Raw genomic sequence first — 19,959 nt, 5'->3', positions numbered from 1 at the left:
CGTTTAATCACGTAGTGCTAATTTTTATTTTTATTACTGTTGTATATCTTACAGGATTGTTTGAAAAGAACTTAACATAAAGAGTAATAACAAAGAAACACCAATTACAGTATTTTAGTAGAAAATATATTTATCTACGTCGACGAGCTCAATGATGGAGGTTTTCTTCATTTTATCATAGATATCTGTGTCAAAAAAAGTGTAGAAATAATATGCACAATGAGGAACTTTGTTATTTAATCAATTATTTGTATTATTACCAGCGCTGTGGTCTTCCTCGTTCTTACGAGAGTCAGACAAAGAATCAGTGCCTACAACCTAATGAGTCCCTTCCTGTTTCTGTTTCTGTGGATCCCTTCTCTATGGTTTCTCACTGTGCTTCTATCCAGTTCACAACCAGCCAGCTAAAGAAGCAGAACTATCTGTGCAATTACTTCTCATGTACCCAGCACTTTGATTGCAGTCAACATAAACAATGGATCTGCGTGTCTTTTCAAAGTTTGTAATATGGATGTTAGTGGTGACCAGCGCTAATTGCTTTGGGCAGGACAATAACAAGATCTTTCGTTTAGCTTCCAAACTTTGCAAAAGATGGCTGTCTTCTCCAATGACGAAAAAGAACTACTTTTACTGTTTCGAGGACAAATGTAAATGCAGCGGCCCTAGAGCCGATTGTTCTCGGAATTATGGAAAACTCACCTTCATTCCAGAACTACCGGACGAGATAAGATTCTTAGACCTTTCTTTTAACAACCTGACGGCAGTCGACAGGGCAGAATTCTTCCACAACGTCACCAATATTCTGTATCTTGACATGAGGAATAACAAACTTCGGTATATTCACCCTCAAGCCTTCAGTGTTTTCAGTCAATTGAAAGACTTACTCTTAGATTACAATGATGAGCTCTGCTATTCGGATATTCAGCCTGTTTTCTCCGTCAACACACTACAGTGGATTAACTTTAAACACGGATCACTAGGGCCTCTACCTACTGATTTCTTCCACACATCGTCCTCGCCAAACCTTCGTTGCATTATGTGGCACGAAAATGACATGAGATTCTTAAACTTTACAGATTTCAAGCCTTTAAGGAACCTGACAACACTCGGACTTTCTTGGAATAAACTTTCTAGAGTACAGCCCGATTACATGCCTAATCTTAAACAACTACTGCTTGCTGGTAACGACATATCGGAATTTCCAACAACCTGCGGTCCTCAAGAAGCAGCCTACTTCCCGCGATTAGAGAAGCTGATTCTCTACGACAACAGGCTTTCTTCTCTCACTCAGAAGATATGCTTACCTAACCTATCAAGTCTAGTGTTAGGTAAGAACCGCTTCACAGTATTTTACACTGACATGTTCAGCAACCAGCATTTTCCTAGTTTGGTTGAACTTCATTTAGATTCAATGATCACGGGTCAACCGGAAATACAAAGAAGAGCTTTTAATCATACTTTGCTGTCGATTATTACAATGATGAAAAACGAGATAAGTTTTCAAAAAGACAGAGTTCATGCAGAAAGTTTTGAGGGTTGTCCAGTGCTAACGTATCTGGGTTTGAACGACAACGAATTCAGAGGAGTGGACGATGAACGATTTCTTCAGCTGTTTGGTAATTTGAGAAATTTAAAATCCTTGTTCCTCGGGAAGTCGTCGATTTTACAAGTGACGCCGAAAACATTTGCTAGTTTCAAGAAGCTGCGAACATTGTATCTTTATGATAATGACTTGAGCGCTCTTCCAGATGGTGTATTTGATAAAAACAATTTAAGAGATTTAAAACTGAGCAGGAACAAATTGAGAGAGATATCGCCCTTGACATTTAGTGAGTCTACTCTGCGCAAACTGAAGAATCTTGATATTAGCGACAATCTTTTCTCGTGTACTTGTGACCTGATTTGGCTTCGTGACTGGTTGGTAACAAAACCATCGTTAATCGCTGCATCAAAGGGCAGTTATAACTGCTCTGACAAAGAGAATTTCACTATCCTGTCGTTTCACCTTCCTGATCAGGCTTGTCTGATGAGTTCTGATGCCTACAAGTTGATAGTAGTTTGTGTAGGTATGGTTATCTTCAATCTAACAATATTGGCTTCACTGTACCGCTACCGCTGGCACATTCGTCTCGTTCTGTACGAGACATTTCGAAACAGGTCTGGCGAGAGAAGGAGACGTCTGCAGGATCAGGTGTACAACTATGACGTCTTTGTGTCGTACGCCGAGGGAGACTTGCGGTGGGTGCAGACGAGACTGATGCCGGAAGTGGAGCAGCGACTGGGATTGCGGCTGTGTGTGCATCAACGTGACTTCCTTGCGGGTAAGAACATCGTCGACAACATCGTGGACAGCGTCAACGACAGCAAAAAGATTCTGATGGTGTTCTCCACTAACTTTGCTCGCAGTCACTGGTGTCAGTTCGAGCTGGCGTTCTGTCTCCGTCATGCTCTGGAAAAGGGCGATGATCTGATCGTCGTGTGTTTGGAGGACATTTTGTCACGTGACCTGACTAGCATTATGATGGCGATGTTAAAAACGAACACCTACATTCAGTGGCCAGACCATCCTCAAGGCGTGTCCTCGTTCTGGAGACGTCTTCAACTTGCGCTGCAAGAAATACTTTCCCTTCGTGTTCTGGAAGAACCTGTTTAAGTTTTTCCTGACATATTCTCTTAGCTTTTACTTTCGCATTTAAGTCTTTATCCTCAGCTCTTATTTCAATCAGCTGCTCTTATTTTCTATGCTGCTAGTTGTGATATTAATCGGTGCATGCTGTTACTTACTTTTATACATTTTTGAAAAGCTAACTAGGTTAATGCTAATTTTTTTACCCTTGCTTGAATTGATATACAAATGTGTTATGAAGAAACGAGTACTACAACTAGGTAGCATCTTTTTGTTGACAGCTGGCGGATTACAGCTACAATTATAATAACAGGAAGTAATTCACAGCACCGTCTCAAAATTAAGTGCCCCACCCATGATCTAGAGAAAAGGACTAACATTCCTTCGTGTGTCTGAATGGCTGACGGCCTCACTAAAGCCAATTTCGTGCTGTTTGTGTACAGACTTTAAGGAACTGTTTCTCTGATATCATCCTGAAAATAAAAATTTTGCTATTCTCGTTACCGGATGACAGTTAAATGTCAATGTTTTTGCACTTCTGTCATCTTATACATTATTTTTACGTGTTGCTTGTTGCATGCTGTTACTGAATATGTAAGATTATTTGATTCTTTATAGATAGCATATAACATAACCGTTATGTAGACTAGTTATGTAATCTTGGTTATCATTTGTCGTGTTCTCTCGGTCCGCACTTGTCAAGAGGAACTAAATATTGTGAATTAAATTTTGTAAAGAGCTGGGGATTGCAAACTGAAAGAGGAGTTTCAATCTCAAGGAATCTTCCTCGTGATTGTATTTAGCCTCGTCAGTCTTTGTGTTCTCAGAATAATATCTATCCTTTTTATTCTTGATGTTCATGACTGTACTAATCTTCATAAGTCATGGTGTTTACAACTCACAATATGTATATGCATTGTTTTGATCATAAACAAAGCACTCTTTTACCTCATGAATTGTTTCACTCAAAAATCACAAACCTGTTTCAAATTCAAAACCTTCTCTTCCATCATCCTTGATTTTTTTCATGATATTGCCTCTACTTTTCCGCATGACTTCCTGATGCCAGTTATGGATCTGGAGGGCACAGTCAACTTTTTTGCCCTCTGTTCATGATGTTGATTGGTTGGTTTAGTAGGAAAGTGCTTTCACCCTGCGGCGATTTCGCACTATCGGGGGAGAAAGAGTGGGGAGGAAGCTGGAGTACGCGGAGAAAGCCCAGGACACCCAGGCCTGTGGACAGGTGTCACATACATCGTGTCCCGAGACGAGATCTGAACCCCGAGCCGCTCACTGCAGTAGTGACAAGCGAGTGTTTTGACCACCACACTACCGGGCCCCCCTCTGTGTTCATTAACATTCCCAGTCCTATGACGAGGAAAGCATTGTCACGATTTGTGTATCGTGCACTGACTGCTCTTTGTGTTTTCTTCAAATCTTGTTTAGAACTTTGCCGGGTGCGCCGTGTATCCTTTCTCTCCTCTTCATCAACACTCATTACAAAGCCCAGGCTTCTATTTCTGTTTATGAGTTAAACAGCTCGAGTCCAGACACCTGTCACACAACCAATGGATGCGATACTGTTCTCGTGGTTCGCTTTTCTGATGTCCCTGGCGATGAGTGTTGACTGTACCTTGTACAACAGTGAAAACCAAGACCAAGAAACAACGTACGTTGCCTGCAACACCCGGTTGTCCTTGCCAACAACTGGGTGGCACGACTGTTTCGAGGAAAAGTGTAAGTGCGCCGGTGACAAAGCGGACTGTTCTCGAAACTACGGGAACCTGAAGTTTGTGCCCAAACTCCCAGACAGTATCAGATTTTTGATTTTTTCATACAACAACCTGACAAGCATCGACAGGGAAGACTTTTTTGAAAATGTCACGAACATCGAGTTTCTAGACCTCGGTGACAACGGACTGCGATACATTCACCCTCAAGTGTTTTCTGTGCTCCGGCGACTGCGCAGTTTGTTCTTAGACTACAATGACCATCTTGACTACCCGGATCTTCAGCCTGTGTTCACGACCCGCACCCTAGAGAGACTGGACTTGAAACATGGCTCATTAGCATCTCCTCCCCCGGATCTCTTCCACAGATTTCCCATGCATCGCCTTCAGTGTATCTCCTGGAATCAAAATTACCTGACATTCCTGAACTTTTCAGTTCTCAGACCTTTGGTGAACCTGGAAAATATTAAAGTTGGTAGCAATTTGATTTCGGGTGTGAAAAGCGATTTCATGCCCAGACTTAAAAAATTATTTCTTCCTAAAAATGCGGTTCAAACCTTTCCAGAAACGTGTAGTCCTAATGGAACATCCTATTTCCCGAGTTTAATGAACCTGTTTCTTAGTGAGAATAATCTGTATTCACTGACGAGGAATATTTGTTTGCCGAAGTTAAAAATGCTAGCTTTGAGTGGAAACCGCTTTACTTCAATCTACAGTGGAATGTTCAGTACACATCGTTTTCCCAGTTTGGTGGAAATTTATGTGGAGTCTATGAACCAGCACCAGCTTGCAATACAGAACAAGGCCTTTAACAATACTTCATTAGAAAGACTCTCTTTGATGTACAACGCCATAAAATTTCAAGACGAAATTGTGTCCCCAGAAAGCTTTGCTGGTTGTCCGAGGTTAAGAAATTTGGTGCTGACCGGAAATGTTTTTGCAGGAGTGGATGACAAAAGATTCCATCAGCTGTTTGGGCACTTGACACACCTTGTTGCCTTATTTCTCGGACATTCATTTATCACACACGTGACACCCGAAACCTTTGCAAAATTTAAAAGCCTTCAGAGACTCTACCTGTATAACAATAACCTGCAGGCTCTCCCAGATGGCGTTTTTGATGAAAACAATCTGACATTATTAGATTTGCATGAAAATAAACTCAGTGCGATATCACCTTTGACATTTGGCGAACACACGAAACGACAACTGCAATCTCTTGATCTCAGTGAGAATCTGTTGCCTTGTTCTTGTGATCTGAGGTGGTTCCGTGACTGGCTAGTGGCACGACCCTCGCTATTTGCTCATTCACGAGGGCCGTACACGTGCTCGGATAGACAAAACATCCCCATGGTATCATTTTACTTACCTGACCAAGCTTGTCTGATGAGTACTGATTCATACAAACTCATCATTGCAAGCGTGTGTGTACTTACATTTACTATGATGATGTTATCCTCGCTGTACAGCTACCGCTGGCACATTCGTCTCGTTCTGTACGAGACATTTCGAGACAGGTCTGGCGAGAGAAGGAGACGTCTGCAGGATCAGGTGTACAACTATGACGTCTTTGTGTCGTACGCCGAGGGAGACTTGCGGTGGGTGCAGACGAGACTGATGCCGGAAGTGGAGCAGCGACTGGGATTGCGGCTGTGTGTGCATCAACGTGACTTTATTCCAGGCAAGAACATCGTCGACAACATCGTGGACAGCGTCAACGACAGCAAGAAGATTCTGATGGTGTTCTCCACTAACTTTGCTCGCAGTCACTGGTGTCAGTTTGAGCTGGCGTTCTGTCTCCGCCATGTTCTGGAGAAGGGCGATGACCTGATCATCGTGTGTTTGGAGGACATTTTGTCACGTGATCTGACGAGCGTGATGATGGCGGTACTGAAGACTAACACGTACATTCAGTGGCAGGACCAGCCAGATGCTGCAGCCTCGTTCTGGGGACGTCTTGAAATCGCGCTGCAGGAAATTCTCCCTGATCCTGCTTAACGATGCAAAGGAATGTTTAACAATTCCTTATTACTATCACTGACTCTTCAGTCTGGTAGTATTACTGGCTGCAGAAACCTCTGTATCATTTGTAAGATCTATTTCAAAATTGGAATACGTTGAAATTATTGTGTGAACTTCAGAATTGTTATTTGTTTTATAGTCACTGTGAATAAATATAAGTTTCTCAAGATCAAAAGTGTTTTTCATAGAAGAATTATCAGGTGGATTAACACAAATGAAATACGTCATTTTAATGATAAGCTCTTTTTATCAAATACAATTCCGATTGGGAAAAAAATGATGAATAGTTTTTGACTTTAATCACTGTGGACGAAATACTAACACGTCTAACTGTTGCACTTACACGTGACTGTGAAGTTGTTCTTTTTCGTGGTGATGATAAAGAGAAGGTGACTTTGCGGTTACAAAATATTGTATGGAATACTGTACAGATAGTTTTGCTGTCATATAGTTATGTTGATTAAACAAAATTGTAACACAGTTTGTCTTTCTTTGATTTTGACAGTGGTTGTATAATGTAAACAAATGGTTTAGTTTTCTCCCTACGGCTTGGCACAGACTGAATGGACGACTTGCCAAATATTTTCTTCTATTTTTAATTCACGTTTCGCAGAAAGATGGTCACCTACTATATTTCCTGAACATATCTGTCTAGCATGGTTGATAGATATCTAGATAGATATCTGTTCTTATGTAAAAAGATGTCAATGATTTTATGAGCTGCACTTGTGTGCTACAAATCATGAATGTTTGAAATGTCTCTGTAAGGCCACGCCTGCCTTTTAGGATCTAGGAAGGAAAGAAGAAAACAAAAGTAAACAACAAAAGAAACAAAAGAAGAATGAATGAAGGAAAAAAGAAAGGTATGAAGATAAAAAGAAAGAGAGACATGATGATACGAAAAGAACAGAAAGAAAGACAAAAGATTTAGGGTAATAGAAGAAAAGTTACTAAAAATAACAAGAAAATTACCCAAATCATCTAAAGATGAAAAAGTATCTGTAATATTTTTGTGTTGGTTCATTGTATTGTTACTTTTTATGTAAGCAAAAAAGAGTATTTCACTATTTAGTGTCTGGCATACTCGCTGAAACTAATTGTATGTAGTAACACTAAATGGAAACCTTGTCACACGTTTCAAAAATGTATTTTTAACTTTTACACTGTCACGTGTACCTTTATGTTAAAACATAATTCTTATCAACAAACTTTCGTGGCTTCTATCTTACTTTCTATTATTCGATTTCTTAAAGTGGAGTTTATTTTCAACAATAACATTAATTTAAAAACTGGAGTTATAAAGATGGCGGAGAAGACCACTGCGTTTTCCCCTCACTCGGCTATTTTTAGAGCAACTGCTTTTCTCTTATACATGACGTCTTTTTCTGTTTCAAATGACGTGAAAGAAATGACGCACACAAGACGTCAGACACAAGACATCATTGTACACGAGACAATACGAGACCTACCACAACTCACTACACCCTTGCTTCTTCAGTTCAAAACGCTGAAGGAATGTGATATTATTTATTAGTTTTCTCGTAATTTTCAGAAAACATATAAATATCGTCATAAATAAGTTATGTGCTCACTTGAAGCTCTCGACTTGCCGACACACTTAAACGAAACACTACACTTCAACACGTGACCTGACATTTGTTCACTCACATCAGCTTTCACGCTTGCTGTAACGTTGTACCGCAGCCTTCACCGGTTGTAGTAGTAAGTAGGAGGAGGTCAAACAGGTCAGCTAGTTCCGGGATGTTTATGACAGGATCCATTGTGCGATATCTAGAGACGTTACGAACACAAGTGTGGAAATCTCGTCTCACACCACGTGACGACATAACGGATGTTATTTTCCAAGCTCACTCACACCTTCATATTCCTCGCACTTATTGTTCTCCACATTAAAGACCAACTTGAATGGTTTGCGGTTTTGTGCAGATATGGAAGATGTAAACATAACCTGTAAATTTCAGCTTCCAAAACGGATCCGTTAATTAATCCTGTTACTGAGGTACCTGATTCCTACCTGCGATCAACGAGCGTCAGTAATGGAGTACTACGTCACGTTGGTACACCATTCACAACATTGCCAGTCCTCAACAAGAATCACAGCGACAGTTCGGGTTATTCGGACGTTGAAAGTCTGCATTTCTCGTGCTAAAGTAACAGTTTGTCAGAACCACGAGACATGCAGACTGTCAGCGTCCGAATAATCCGAACTGTCACTGTTTCTCTCTCTCATATTAGCGTTGACTGCAGGCAATGTTGTGAGTGGTGCACCAACGTGACGTAGTACACTGTTAGCGTGATGAAGTACACTGTTACGGCGCTCGTCGGTCGTAGGTGCGAATCGTAGCGAATAATTCATTAACGGATGTGTTTTCGAGGCTCAAATTTACAGTTTAGTTTATATCGTCTATATCTACTGATATATGAAAAAACGCAAACCGTTCAGGTTGGTCTTTAACAACTACTATGACTGAATACAGCTGAATATTTCAACAACAGGACTAGTGTTATGTTCGCTTTACTAAAAGTTCAGATGACTGCTCATCACTCGACAACAGGACAGACCGGATGCTCCACTTTCAGTTTATAGCGGGAAGGACCTAGAATCCGTCATAGTCAGACTTATATGACTGCCGGCAGTTACACATGTAGGGGAGGATTGTTTGGTAAAAAAGACGCACTTGCTAGAAAGCCGTTATGTGATGTCTACGTGTCAAATTTAATAGAAGCCAATTGTAAAAATGTTCTCATTTTGTCATTGGTGTCATATGATGTCAAAGGAAACACTTTCCAATCATCTTGTGATGTGACAGCGTTGCCTACACCAGTTCATTATATTTCTGTTCCGAGAGTGACTATGGATGTGCGACTAGTGGTGTGGTGTGCCGTACTTCAGCTAGTGGTGAGAAGTACAAGCCTTTCGCTCGACGATGAAACCTTTCACCGACATGTGCCAGCCGATAACTCATCGCTGTCTGTCTTGACAACAGATAACAACGTCAGCTACTGTTTCGAAAAGAAGTGCAAGTGCAGCGGTGACGAAGCGGACTGTTCTAAGAATTATGGAGCACTGACATTCGTTCCAAAACTTCCAAACACCGTTCAATTCTTGAACTTCTCCTTCAACAATCTGACGACCATCGACAGTGCAGATTTCTTCCAAAATGTTACCTACATTACGTCCCTTGACCTCGGGAATAACGGACTGCGCTACATCCACCCGCAAGCGTTTGGTATTGTGAAGGGACTGAAGTATTTGTTCCTGGATGATAATCAACAACTTAACTACACGGTTCTACAACCTGTGTTGTTTGTCAAGACACTAGTGCGGCTTGACATTATACACGGAGGACTGGGACCTCTACCCACAAATTTCTTCTACAGATTCCCCTTACCGCGACTTCAGTATACGTACTGGCATGGCAATGATCTGAAATTCCTCAACTTTACAGCAGTCAAACCTCTACGAAAACTAAAAATATTCGGTGTTGCAAGCAATCGCCTTTCTGATGTACACTCCGATTTTATGATTTACCTTGAAGAACTTGTTATTTCTCATAATGCCTTACAGGACTTCCCAGCAACCTGCAGCTCTAACGGAACATCCTTCTTCCCACGATTAGCTAAGTTTTTTATTACCGACAACCTGCTGTTTGCTCTCACGGCAAATATATGCCTACCTGGTCTACAAGTTCTAGATTTAAGCCGAAACCGTTTCACATTATATCCCACTGACATGTTCAGCAGTCAGAAGTTCCCCAGATTGATAGAACTTTTTCTAGACGAGATGTATGATCGTAAGCTAGAAATACAAAGAAGAGCCTTCAATAATACGGTACTGGAGAGAATTACTTTATTGAAAAATGACATTAATTTTCATACAGGATCTGTTGATGCTGAAAGTTTTATGAATTGCCCTAAATTAACTGGTCTTGGTTTGAGCGAAAATAATCTCAGGTATGTTGACGATAGCAGATTCTTTCAGTTGTTTGGGCGTATAACGAACCTGGAATACCTATTTCTAGGCAATTCATTCATAACACAAGTGACTCCCAAAACATTTGCAAGTTTGAAGAAGCTGCAGAAATTGTACCTGTATGGAAATGACTTACGTGCACTACCGGATGGAGTATTCGATGAAAATAATTTAAAAGTACTAGACTTGGGACGCAACAAATTAAGCCAATTGTCCCCATTGACATTCAGCGAGTCCACTAAGCGAAAACTGACATCTCTAGATATCAGTAACAATTTTTTCTCCTGTTCCTGTGATCTGATATGGTTCCGTGACTGGCTTCTTGCGCAGCCTACGTTGTTTGCTGACTCACAGGGCAGGTACATGTGCTCTGACAGACAAAACATCACTATCATGTCATTTTACTTGCCCGACCAGGCTTGTCTGATGAGTGCTGATGCTTACAAGTTCATCGTAGCAAGTGTGGCCATTATGACTTTTACTCTGATGATGTTATCCTCGCTGTATCGCTACCGCTGGCACATTCGTCTCGTTCTGTACGAGACATTTCGAGACAGGTCTGGCGAGAGAAAGAGACGTCTGCAGGATCACGTGTACAACTATGACGTCTTTGTGTCGTACGCCGAGGAAGACTTGCGGTGGGTGCAGACGAGACTGATGCCGGAAGTGGAGCAGCGACTGGGATTGCGGCTGTGTGTGCATCAACGTGACTTTATTCCAGGCAAGAACATCGTCGACAACATCGTGGACAGCGTCAACGACAGCAAGAAGATTCTGATGGTGTTCTCCACTAACTTTGCTCGCAGTCACTGGTGTCAGTTCGAGCTGGCATTCTGTCTCCACCATATTCTGGAGAAGGGCGATGATCTGATCATCGTGTGTCTGGAGGACATTTTGTCACGTGATCTGACGAGCGCGATGATGGCGGTACTGAAGACCAACACGTACATTCAGTGGCAGGACCAGCCAGATGCTGCAGCCTCGTTCTGGGGACGTCTTAAAATCGCCCTGTGTGAAGTTCTTCCTCAATCTGCTTAAAGAAATGCAGTAAGAATGTTTCCGCCAAGACTGTTATTTTCTTTGTTTTGTTTTTTTTTTCTTATTGCAAAATAAATAAAGTAAGATTACCGTTCTGCAACGAAAAATTTTTAGTGGTGTTGCTTTGCTCTAGCTCTTTGATTGTTTTTACTTTGTCAATACTTTTGTGACCACAGAGACGAAAGAATAATGATACTAAGCAGGTAAATTAGCTAGCCTAGTTAATGAATAATTCCTTTAATACTTCTAATGAACAGGACAATATCCACTTGGAAATACTGTAATTTTCCAGCTGTTGTCTTTTTTGTTAAACCCATTTTAAATATCAGACAGACTAAAGAATGTCAGTCAGTTATGATTTTTGTAAATTATTATCTTACCAAAGGCAAAATTCATCTGAGTTATGAAAATTATTTAACAAATAATATAATATAAATAATATAATGAATTTTAAGGTAATTTATAAAAAGATAACTGTCAGAGTTCCTTCATACCTTTATCCAAATGTTTTAGTGGTTTCTAATCTTTCACTGTGGTCTCCTGGAATGCAAAATGTCTATAAAGCATTTTTCTTACCTAATTACTTGATATGTTGCTATTCATGTTATTGATAATAATGACAATGTTTAAGTAGAAAATTTCTTCAGTTCTTGAGCAAATGAATAATGATAATTATATAAATTACATGTTATGTAGAAAGAACAGAGCAAAGAAATAAAAAACAACTTCAAGAAAGGCAGAATGGATCATTTACAGTTAACTTTCTTTTTTGAGTGTCCTTTGTCTTTAAGTTAGATGTGTTCTGGTGTGTGTATATGTGTGTATGGGTATGTCTGGTCTGAGGTCTAGAAGACCCTTCACTATCGAGGTTTATGTAAGTATTTTAGATATAATTGTATATAAATGATTGTATATATCTCTATCTCAAGATTAATCTAATGTAGTGTAAAGTCTGATGTAGGTGTGATAAGTTTTTGACTAACTGGTCACTTTATACTCAGGCTGTAAGTGGTCTCTTCCTATCATTGATGTACTCACCAGGAATGGCTGCGCTCGTCACTTTGTCTTAACAAAATGAAGATAACAATCCTCTCATTTAAGCATATAAATACTGCAGCTTCTTCAGACAAGCGACATCTGAGGTTCATTCACCTTTGTGACTGGACAACTTAACTGCCCACATGCCCCGACTGCCCACACAACAGTCATGGTGACCGATGACAAAGTCAACGATAAGAGAAAGAAATTTGTCTTTGACACCCTCAATCACTTCTGATCATTAAAACTTTCAGATCTTTTCCTTTGATTGTTTCCTTTACTCAACAGTTTCTAGAGAAAAGAAACAACAGCTGCTTTATAAATCAAAAGCAAGATATAAAAGTAGATTTACAGGTCGTCTGCGGAAGTGACAAAGTAAACATTTCAAATCTTTACCGGGCATTGGATCGGTTTATACATTCTTAGAGTGTTTCAGATTTCACTATTGATGAAGATGATGGTGACAGTTGTGATAGTGATACGGAGGATGAAGACGATGATAAGGATGAAGGCACATTTTAACTTGTGCTCAACATTACTCTGTTAGATAATCAAAACTTTTCTATTTATTATTTTGGGCGGTGTTGATCTCTTAAATGGAGACACTGAGCTTCATCCTTCGCCCCCGTCATCTTCCATACTTTGAATGTTTTGCAATCAAGTCATTTATTGCCATCCAGCAGTCAGCTAAAATAAATTTATCCACGTGTTGATTATCTTCCAGGGAAAAATTACAAACTGGTATGTGGGCAATCACTATCACGGACAAAAACAAAATTGAAAGAGTTCTAAATCAGTACGGAATTTGTTTAAGTCCCTGAATTTAAAAAAAAAAAAATAACGATATCTACCAACAAGGCAACAGAGCAAGTCTATATTCCACATTCGCTCTGAAAACTGTTTTGCACAGAAACATTAAACAACTTGTTCTGGTGAACCGTGCCATCAGATTCCGTCAGAGCTAACATGAGAGTGAGCAAAGTATACGTGTATTAGACTGTATATATATCTTCAACAAGTTATCTTTTCATACAAACAATATACAACAATTTAAACTGGTCTATTTCCGTTTTTTTCCTTCTTTTGTACAGAAGAGAAATGTCTGAAAAAGGTATATATATATATTTCAGAAACGCAGACGAGAGAAACAAAGAAGCAGAGTTAAAACTTAAGACATCATAGTCATTTCGAACGTTCGAGAAACGCTGAGATATTCGAAAAGCATGGATTAATATTGCCTCAGTCATTCAATAGGAAACGTGAAGGGAGGTACACTCACAGACGTAAATAGTCCAGAGTAAAGGCAAATCTTATGAGATTCATGGATGAACGAACAAGAAGAGAGAGGGAGAAAATTGTAAAAGGTGGAGAGGGGAAGATTTTGTAAAAAGAGTGACTAGTGTTTGTCCCTTTAGACTTTTCCTTCACGAATATGTTTTTTCCTGTGAATTTGCGTATGGAGTTTGGGTCCGCAATGTTTGTTCTGGACTGTGTCCATCTTTGCTGTCTGCTAAGCTGTGGATGGAATTAAATCAACCATAGACAAATCACTACGCACCATCAACTTTCACTTCTTTCTACGGAAACCGTGAAGTCAGAAAAAGGGAAACATGTGGAATATGGACTGGATACAGAGTCTCTCTCCTCGTCCCGTTTGTATTTAGACAGATGATCACCACAGACACCGCCTGCAGTTGTGCCTCTCGAATCAAGACTCTCTTCCCTGCCACCTTTGGACAGAGCGCGTGGACTTTCAGAGGATTGAAAGTGCAATGTGTTCTTCTCACCTTCCTTGAGTTTTCCGCGAGCAGTTGCTGTTCCCAACGATTCAAGTGTTTGCTCGTGTCCATTTTTTGTTTTAACAGAATCCTTGTTCTTCCTTACTTGTGAGCAGTATGCACTTTTTATCAGCTTTGTAAAGGATTTCCAACTTTCTTGTGGACGTGCGGTCAAAACAGGCGAACCTTTGCGACTTTTGTGCACCTCTTCTTTGAACAAATATTCAAGACCAGACTTCCCGTTTTCACATTCGCAGTACCTTTTTGTTACCATATACGAGTTAGAAGTAAAACATTTGGTGTCTTCATCTCTCTTCGTCAAGTGTCTGGAAGTAGAATGTTGATCGAGACTAAGGCCTAACGCTAGTGGTCTGTGGTAGTGTGCTACAACACTTTGTCTGCAAGAGTTAACGAGTGGGTCACCCTTTAAAGACAGAGACTCTCCCCGTTGAACTACTTGCTTTCTTTCAGGGGAAATTACTCGGCCATTTGCCATTTGAGCGTTATTTCCATTCCTGTCCCGAAGTGACGTATTTCCGGACTGTGAAGTTGTGCTTTGTAATGAGGATGTGTACGGTAAACCCGTCGTCGAAGGCCAAGAATATAAGGTTGAGGCGTAGGTTTTGACAGCAGAACCGCACAGATTCTTGGCCGATGTCCCTTGTGTGTGCACATTGGAAGAACTGTTCGGTACTCTGAGCAGGTTGGAAGTAACAGACGCGTTGTGTCCGTGATCCAGTTTTGCCGTGCTGCTTGTTGACCCGGTGGGATGTTGAGAAAGGTATTCGTGGCGCAGATTTTCTATCTCAAAGAAGGCATCGTCCACCACAGAGCGTGACGACACGGCGCTGGCCAAGCGGTCCATGTCTTTCAGGACGCCAGATAGTTCTTCATGGCTCACTGTTCGCACCCAGGGCCCCACGTGGGAGCGCTCCGTGTTTATGCTGATTTCGTGCTGGAAAGGGATGAAAATGTGCTTTTAGAGGAAATAATTTGTTATTTCTCATCGCTCGATCTCTCTCCTTCTCTCTTTCTCTCACACACGCGATTAAATATTTTATAAAAAAAATATATATATACATTTATGTGGATCTAACCACAGACAGTAGCTTAAGCACCAGCTTCCGAAGCCGCAAAAAACCTTTTTACCTTAGCCGATCCAGTTGTTGACACCTTTGACAGGTGGAAAGGAACAGTAATAGACAGAGAGAGATGGTTTACTAGATAAGTATGATAACAACTACGATAACCCAAACGGCTAAAGCACTATCTTTATCTTTTTCATTACATTTAGGTAGATGTCCTTTTCCATATGTGTGTATATATCTCCATACATGTGTATACAAATTCATTGACATATTGTGTTTATTAAACTGTCATGTGTGATAAAGAATTCAAAATTAAGGAAGCAGATTTCTCTACTACATGTTAATTTTAAAAAAGTATTTAAGTTCCGAACCCTTTCTGGTATCCTCCTGTTTCGCAGCGTCTCGACCAATGATTGAATGATAAAGTTACACGTGACGTTCCGCTCGAGAATGGGTTGGGCGAAAATCTGCACACGGCAGTTGGGACAGCCAATCAGAAGCTCCTGCCGTGGGCTGAGAACACCTCCCCGCGAAGCGTGTTTGCACATTTCCGTCAGACAACTGAGGACAAACTTTGCTAATAAATAAACTTGGCAGAAAATCAAAACTATTTTCAAGAGTCTTTCTGTAGTTTAAGCGAGAATTAAAAACACCATTTCCGTGAGCACTACTAAGCACAGTCCTCGCCTAATATGTTCTCTCTCTTTATAAATCTCTTGATTAATCTAATTAGTATTAATTAGATCTGCCGATATTTTTGTTGATTACTTCCAGTTAACTGTTCGTCGCCACTGTGTTTTACTGTGTTTTGAGCTTCATCCTCATCGTTGCCTATCTTTATGTTTCTTCATGCACTACACGTTGGCACAACTTTTTTATCAAGGGCTTAGTGAACGATTTTATGAACATACGATCGTGATTCTGCTCTAGGTAACTTGAACATTTACAGACTTCAACCCAAATGGCTGAGTAATTTTCCCTGAAAGAAAATAGTTCTACGCGGAGACTTTTGTATCATTACACGGTGACCCTTGCGTTACATTTTGCAGACAAATTCTAGTAAGCTGCGGTCAGCTCACTTTTCTTTGTCTAGAGATAAATTTCTTTAAAATCTGTTTCATGGTCTGTATCAAACATTTCTAAACAAATATAGCTCACAAGATACATATTGTTAAAATGAATATATTGGAAAGAAAGGAAGCTATCTTCAGTGTGTGTGACAACACTTGCCGATAGTCCTAGTCCTCTGGAGCAAAAACTTACTGAAGACAAAATGTATGGCCACAAGGAAGCACGATTGGGATGCTGAAAAACTCCATGCAGATCCCGCAACGCAGTATCTGCAAACACTCCCCACCCATGAGGGAGAGCAGAGCTTGCGAATGCAGCACACTGATACCTCGACCCGCTTCTGCCCTTCCCGCCCCGTCTGCTCCCTCGGCCATGGCTGCTTGCCTTGGTGCTGTGCCAGGAGGCCTGCCAGCCACGACGCCACCACTGCTTTCCTTGCGACTGGTACGCATAGCAGCATGGTCTGACGTCACTCCGCAGACACGTGTGATCTGACGTCAGGCTGCTGGCGTCACTCTGCACTGACGTCTGTATCTGCGTCGTGACAGCGTGTGAGTCTCGTGGTCCTGTTCTACTTCTTTTCTCGCATAGGAACGAGATTTTATCAGCAGTGATGTCCCCGCAGAACTGTTTTCATGTCTGTCCATCATGTCGGGAGGAATAGCACAGAATTCTAAACTTTTTCGTTCAGTTACTTCATAACATATTCGATTTCAAAACGTAACAACATCAATCATTCCAAACTTATTACAGAAAAAACTATTTTTATAAAATATCTTTGTGATTCTAAACATCAAAGCAAATAATAACAATTTAAAAAATGTGTGATGCTGCAGTGCATATATATAAATATTTAAAACAAACAACTGTTTTCGATGCCCTGATAGGACCTTAAAATTACCTTGATTAAAACTGATTAAAATTTTACTATGAGTAGTGACACGTGTAAAATTAAATTGCCTTGAAAAAAATCTCTTCAGGTATGTTAAGTAATTATCGTGAACTTTGAACTTTCAACAGTTAATCCACCTTCTCTCTTAACACTGACGCAGAAGTCACTACGTCATCATCGTACATGTGACGTGTTGTCACTGGTCTCGATAAAAGTCGCAAACAAAATGTTGGCCCTATTTTCTCGAGTCTGTTTTATACCTGGAACTTCACAGGCAGATGTCATACCTCACTAAAATGAATATTCGTCATTATATTGTTATAATCTCATCCAGTGAGGAGATTACTCAGAGGAGATTCTAAAGTAGTGGAGGTTGATTTTTGATGTCTAATATTGAGCAGGCAATGTAAGAAAGAATAAAGGAGGGAAGTCTAATGAAGTCTAACTCTAAATGTTTTTGCTGAAGAACATTTGTTGATATTCAAAACCTCAACAGTAGCGGAGATGGAGAGGAGCAAAAATAAAGAAAGATTTTCAGTCGGTGACACCAGCATCAAAGCAGAGTTTAAGTTTAAAATGTTCGGATTCAGCTACCATCTACCTCATCTGTTAGCAACGAACCAGGTAAACATAGACATTTTGTAAACCACGTATAAACCTCCATACATACCGTAGTTGTGATTAATATTCCTTAATCCAGTTAATAATTATCGACCTTATTAACCCATAAGTGCTAATTACAATCAATGTTCACAATATTTGCCTTGCTTGTGTTAATCTTTTGGCACTGCCTTCTTAAGCAAAGTTGTTTTTAATGGAATGTTCTGGCATTGGCTGTTCAGTGGGGTATCTCACCGACCGGGTACGTGCAATGGAGGCTGGTCTGGGCGTTCTACCACGTGTTCTGTTTTTTGTATTTGGTGCTTGATAAAGCTGTGATAAATCCACCGATGCCACTGGTGTGGTTTTTCTACCTGAGCATCTGGGGTTACCTGCTTCTTACCCTCAACACAATAGTTCAGGCAGCCGTCGCCACTTACACCGTCTTCAGCGAACACCCGGACGGTAGGCATCAACGATAGCTTAAGTGTCAACTTTTAAAAGATAACAGAAAACGCATTCTCAAAGTTGCTTTATGTAGACAGGACTAATGCAGCGGCTGCTCACAAAAAACATTCTCAGTTTGTATTTTTATATTTATCAAGATTAGGAAAATACTATCGAAAAGGCCTCCTTGGAGTTGATGTCACTATTCTGAAATAAAATCGCCAAACAAAACTGATTAGAAGGAGTTATTTATTCAGATTTGGGAAGTACCATGTTGTTCTGAGTTTAGCTTAGTAATTCAAGTATACATTGTAGTCTGATAAACTTATAAGCAATAAATGGCATTCAATCATGATGCAGCTTAATGATTCTTTCGATATATTTCAGACGGGGGAACACCTTGCTACCTGAAGTTTGCGTGGCTGCTGTACACCGTATCCACAGAACTCTCATTAGAAGTGACGATTCTTTATCTGTCTTGTGGTTGTAATGGTACACTGACATTTATCAATGTTCATCACAAATAATGTAATGGTCACAGTATAGTGAAGAATCCGTGCAAAAGAAAGCTTTAATTCTGACATTGAATCTGTTGAAAAGGTAAAGCGTTGATTGGGATAGTAGACCAAGGTATAAATCCTCTCCTTTCATCGCTTTTACTTTCTCCGATAAATTATCTGGGCAACTACTATGTGAATATAGGGGAGGGGTTCCAGGCTCACATAGGTCATGAACCGTTGACCATATGCTACAAAATTTAGAGCAGCACGCAATGACAATAAATAAATAAATAAAACTCTTCATAATTAAGAATTCTTTGACAGTTGCAATCAACCTCTTTCTTACTTTGTCTCCCAGGTAAAATCTCGTTGCCCTCCGCGCTCGTTCATGTGGCCACCTCCGTCTACGTCCTCATCGACATGGCCATCACGGCAACGCCCATACGCTTGCTGCACTTCATCTACCCGGTGGGGCTGAAGTGCCTGTATATCATGGCAAGTGCCATGTTCCTGGCAGCAGAGGGCACGAACGAGAGAGATGAGAAATTCGCTTACTCCCCGTTTGACTGGGTCTACGACCGCGGCTGCTTGAAGCTGGCTCTGGCTTGGACACTAGGTGGCTCCCCTGTCCTCCATTTTCTCGTGTGGACTCTCTCTTTATTTAGAAAATGGGTGCACGACAGAATAAGCAACCTTGGCACAGTTAACGCCTCTGTGGAGAGATCCATTAAAAGCAAGAATGTTCATGGATGAAAGTTGTCCACTCAAATAGCTTCGTGGATTGGTCTCATATTGGTCAATTCCTTGGCGCCAGTTACATAAGGTCTGTTTGTAATCCAGATATAAGCAATAGTGAATCTTCTTAATACTTGCTGACTTACTCTGGTGATTTCACAAAGAAATACATTTTTTTTAAATTTTCGGATAATTATCTCCTTTAATAAATAAATAAACACCACGATTCAGTTTACCATCTGCTCTTCTCTGTTTGTGTGTGTGTGTGTACGAACGCACGCAACAACACACACACACACACCATTGAAAGCTCTCTTTCTCTCTTTTGAAAAGTTTGTAATCACGCAACAGTGGGTGTGTGACTTTTTCTGCATCTTTTAAATTGTTAATAACTAACAGG

General features: G+C 40.5%; 4 protein-coding genes across 5 annotated transcripts; 3 read left to right on the top strand and 1 right to left on the bottom strand.

The window, feature by feature from the left end:
* The first annotated feature begins 422 nt into the window (after positions 1-422).
* Positions 423-6,858, top strand: LOC112572110. Its single transcript, XM_025251643.1, has 2 exons — positions 423-2,647; positions 4,177-6,858. The coding sequence occupies exons 1-2, from the start codon at positions 476-478 to the stop codon at positions 6,352-6,354; spliced, it is 4,350 nt and encodes a 1,449-aa protein (XP_025107428.1). The 5' UTR covers positions 423-475; the 3' UTR covers positions 6,355-6,858.
* Positions 6,859-8,251: 1,393 nt separating this feature from the next.
* On the top strand, positions 8,252-12,157 carry LOC112571893 (toll-like receptor 2). Its single transcript, XM_025251252.1, has one exon. It carries the CDS (start codon positions 9,023-9,025, stop codon positions 11,408-11,410), a length of 2,388 nt encoding a protein of 795 aa, XP_025107037.1. The 5' UTR covers positions 8,252-9,022; the 3' UTR covers positions 11,411-12,157.
* Positions 12,158-13,097: 940 nt separating this feature from the next.
* Positions 13,098-16,857, bottom strand: LOC112571891. Its single transcript, XM_025251251.1, has 3 exons — positions 16,578-16,857; positions 15,686-15,875; positions 13,098-15,181 (listed from the first exon to the last, which is right to left on the bottom strand). Exons 1-3 carry the CDS (start codon positions 16,835-16,837, stop codon positions 14,009-14,011), a joined length of 1,623 nt encoding a protein of 540 aa, XP_025107036.1. The 5' UTR covers positions 16,838-16,857; the 3' UTR covers positions 13,098-14,008.
* Positions 16,858-17,490: 633 nt separating this feature from the next.
* LOC112571890 (protein rolling stone-like) lies at positions 17,491-19,790 on the top strand. 2 transcript variants are annotated; one of them, XM_025251249.1, is made up of 4 exons: positions 17,491-17,901; positions 18,120-18,342; positions 18,712-18,816; positions 19,183-19,790. In XM_025251249.1, exons 1-4 carry the CDS (start codon positions 17,782-17,784, stop codon positions 19,575-19,577), a joined length of 843 nt encoding a protein of 280 aa, XP_025107034.1. In that variant the 5' UTR covers positions 17,491-17,781; the 3' UTR covers positions 19,578-19,790. The 2 variants fall into 2 exon arrangements, with proteins under 2 accessions (XP_025107034.1, XP_025107035.1); XM_025251250.1 differs by having other exon boundaries at positions 17,763-17,901; positions 18,211-18,342.
* The last annotated feature ends 169 nt before the right edge of the window (positions 19,791-19,959 follow it).

This window comes from Pomacea canaliculata, linkage group LG9 (genome assembly GCF_003073045.1).
Source record: "Pomacea canaliculata isolate SZHN2017 linkage group LG9, ASM307304v1, whole genome shotgun sequence".
In the NCBI taxonomy this organism is placed as follows: domain Eukaryota; kingdom Metazoa; phylum Mollusca; class Gastropoda; order Architaenioglossa; family Ampullariidae; genus Pomacea; species Pomacea canaliculata.
This window is presented reverse-complemented; position numbering and strand designations above follow the sequence as displayed.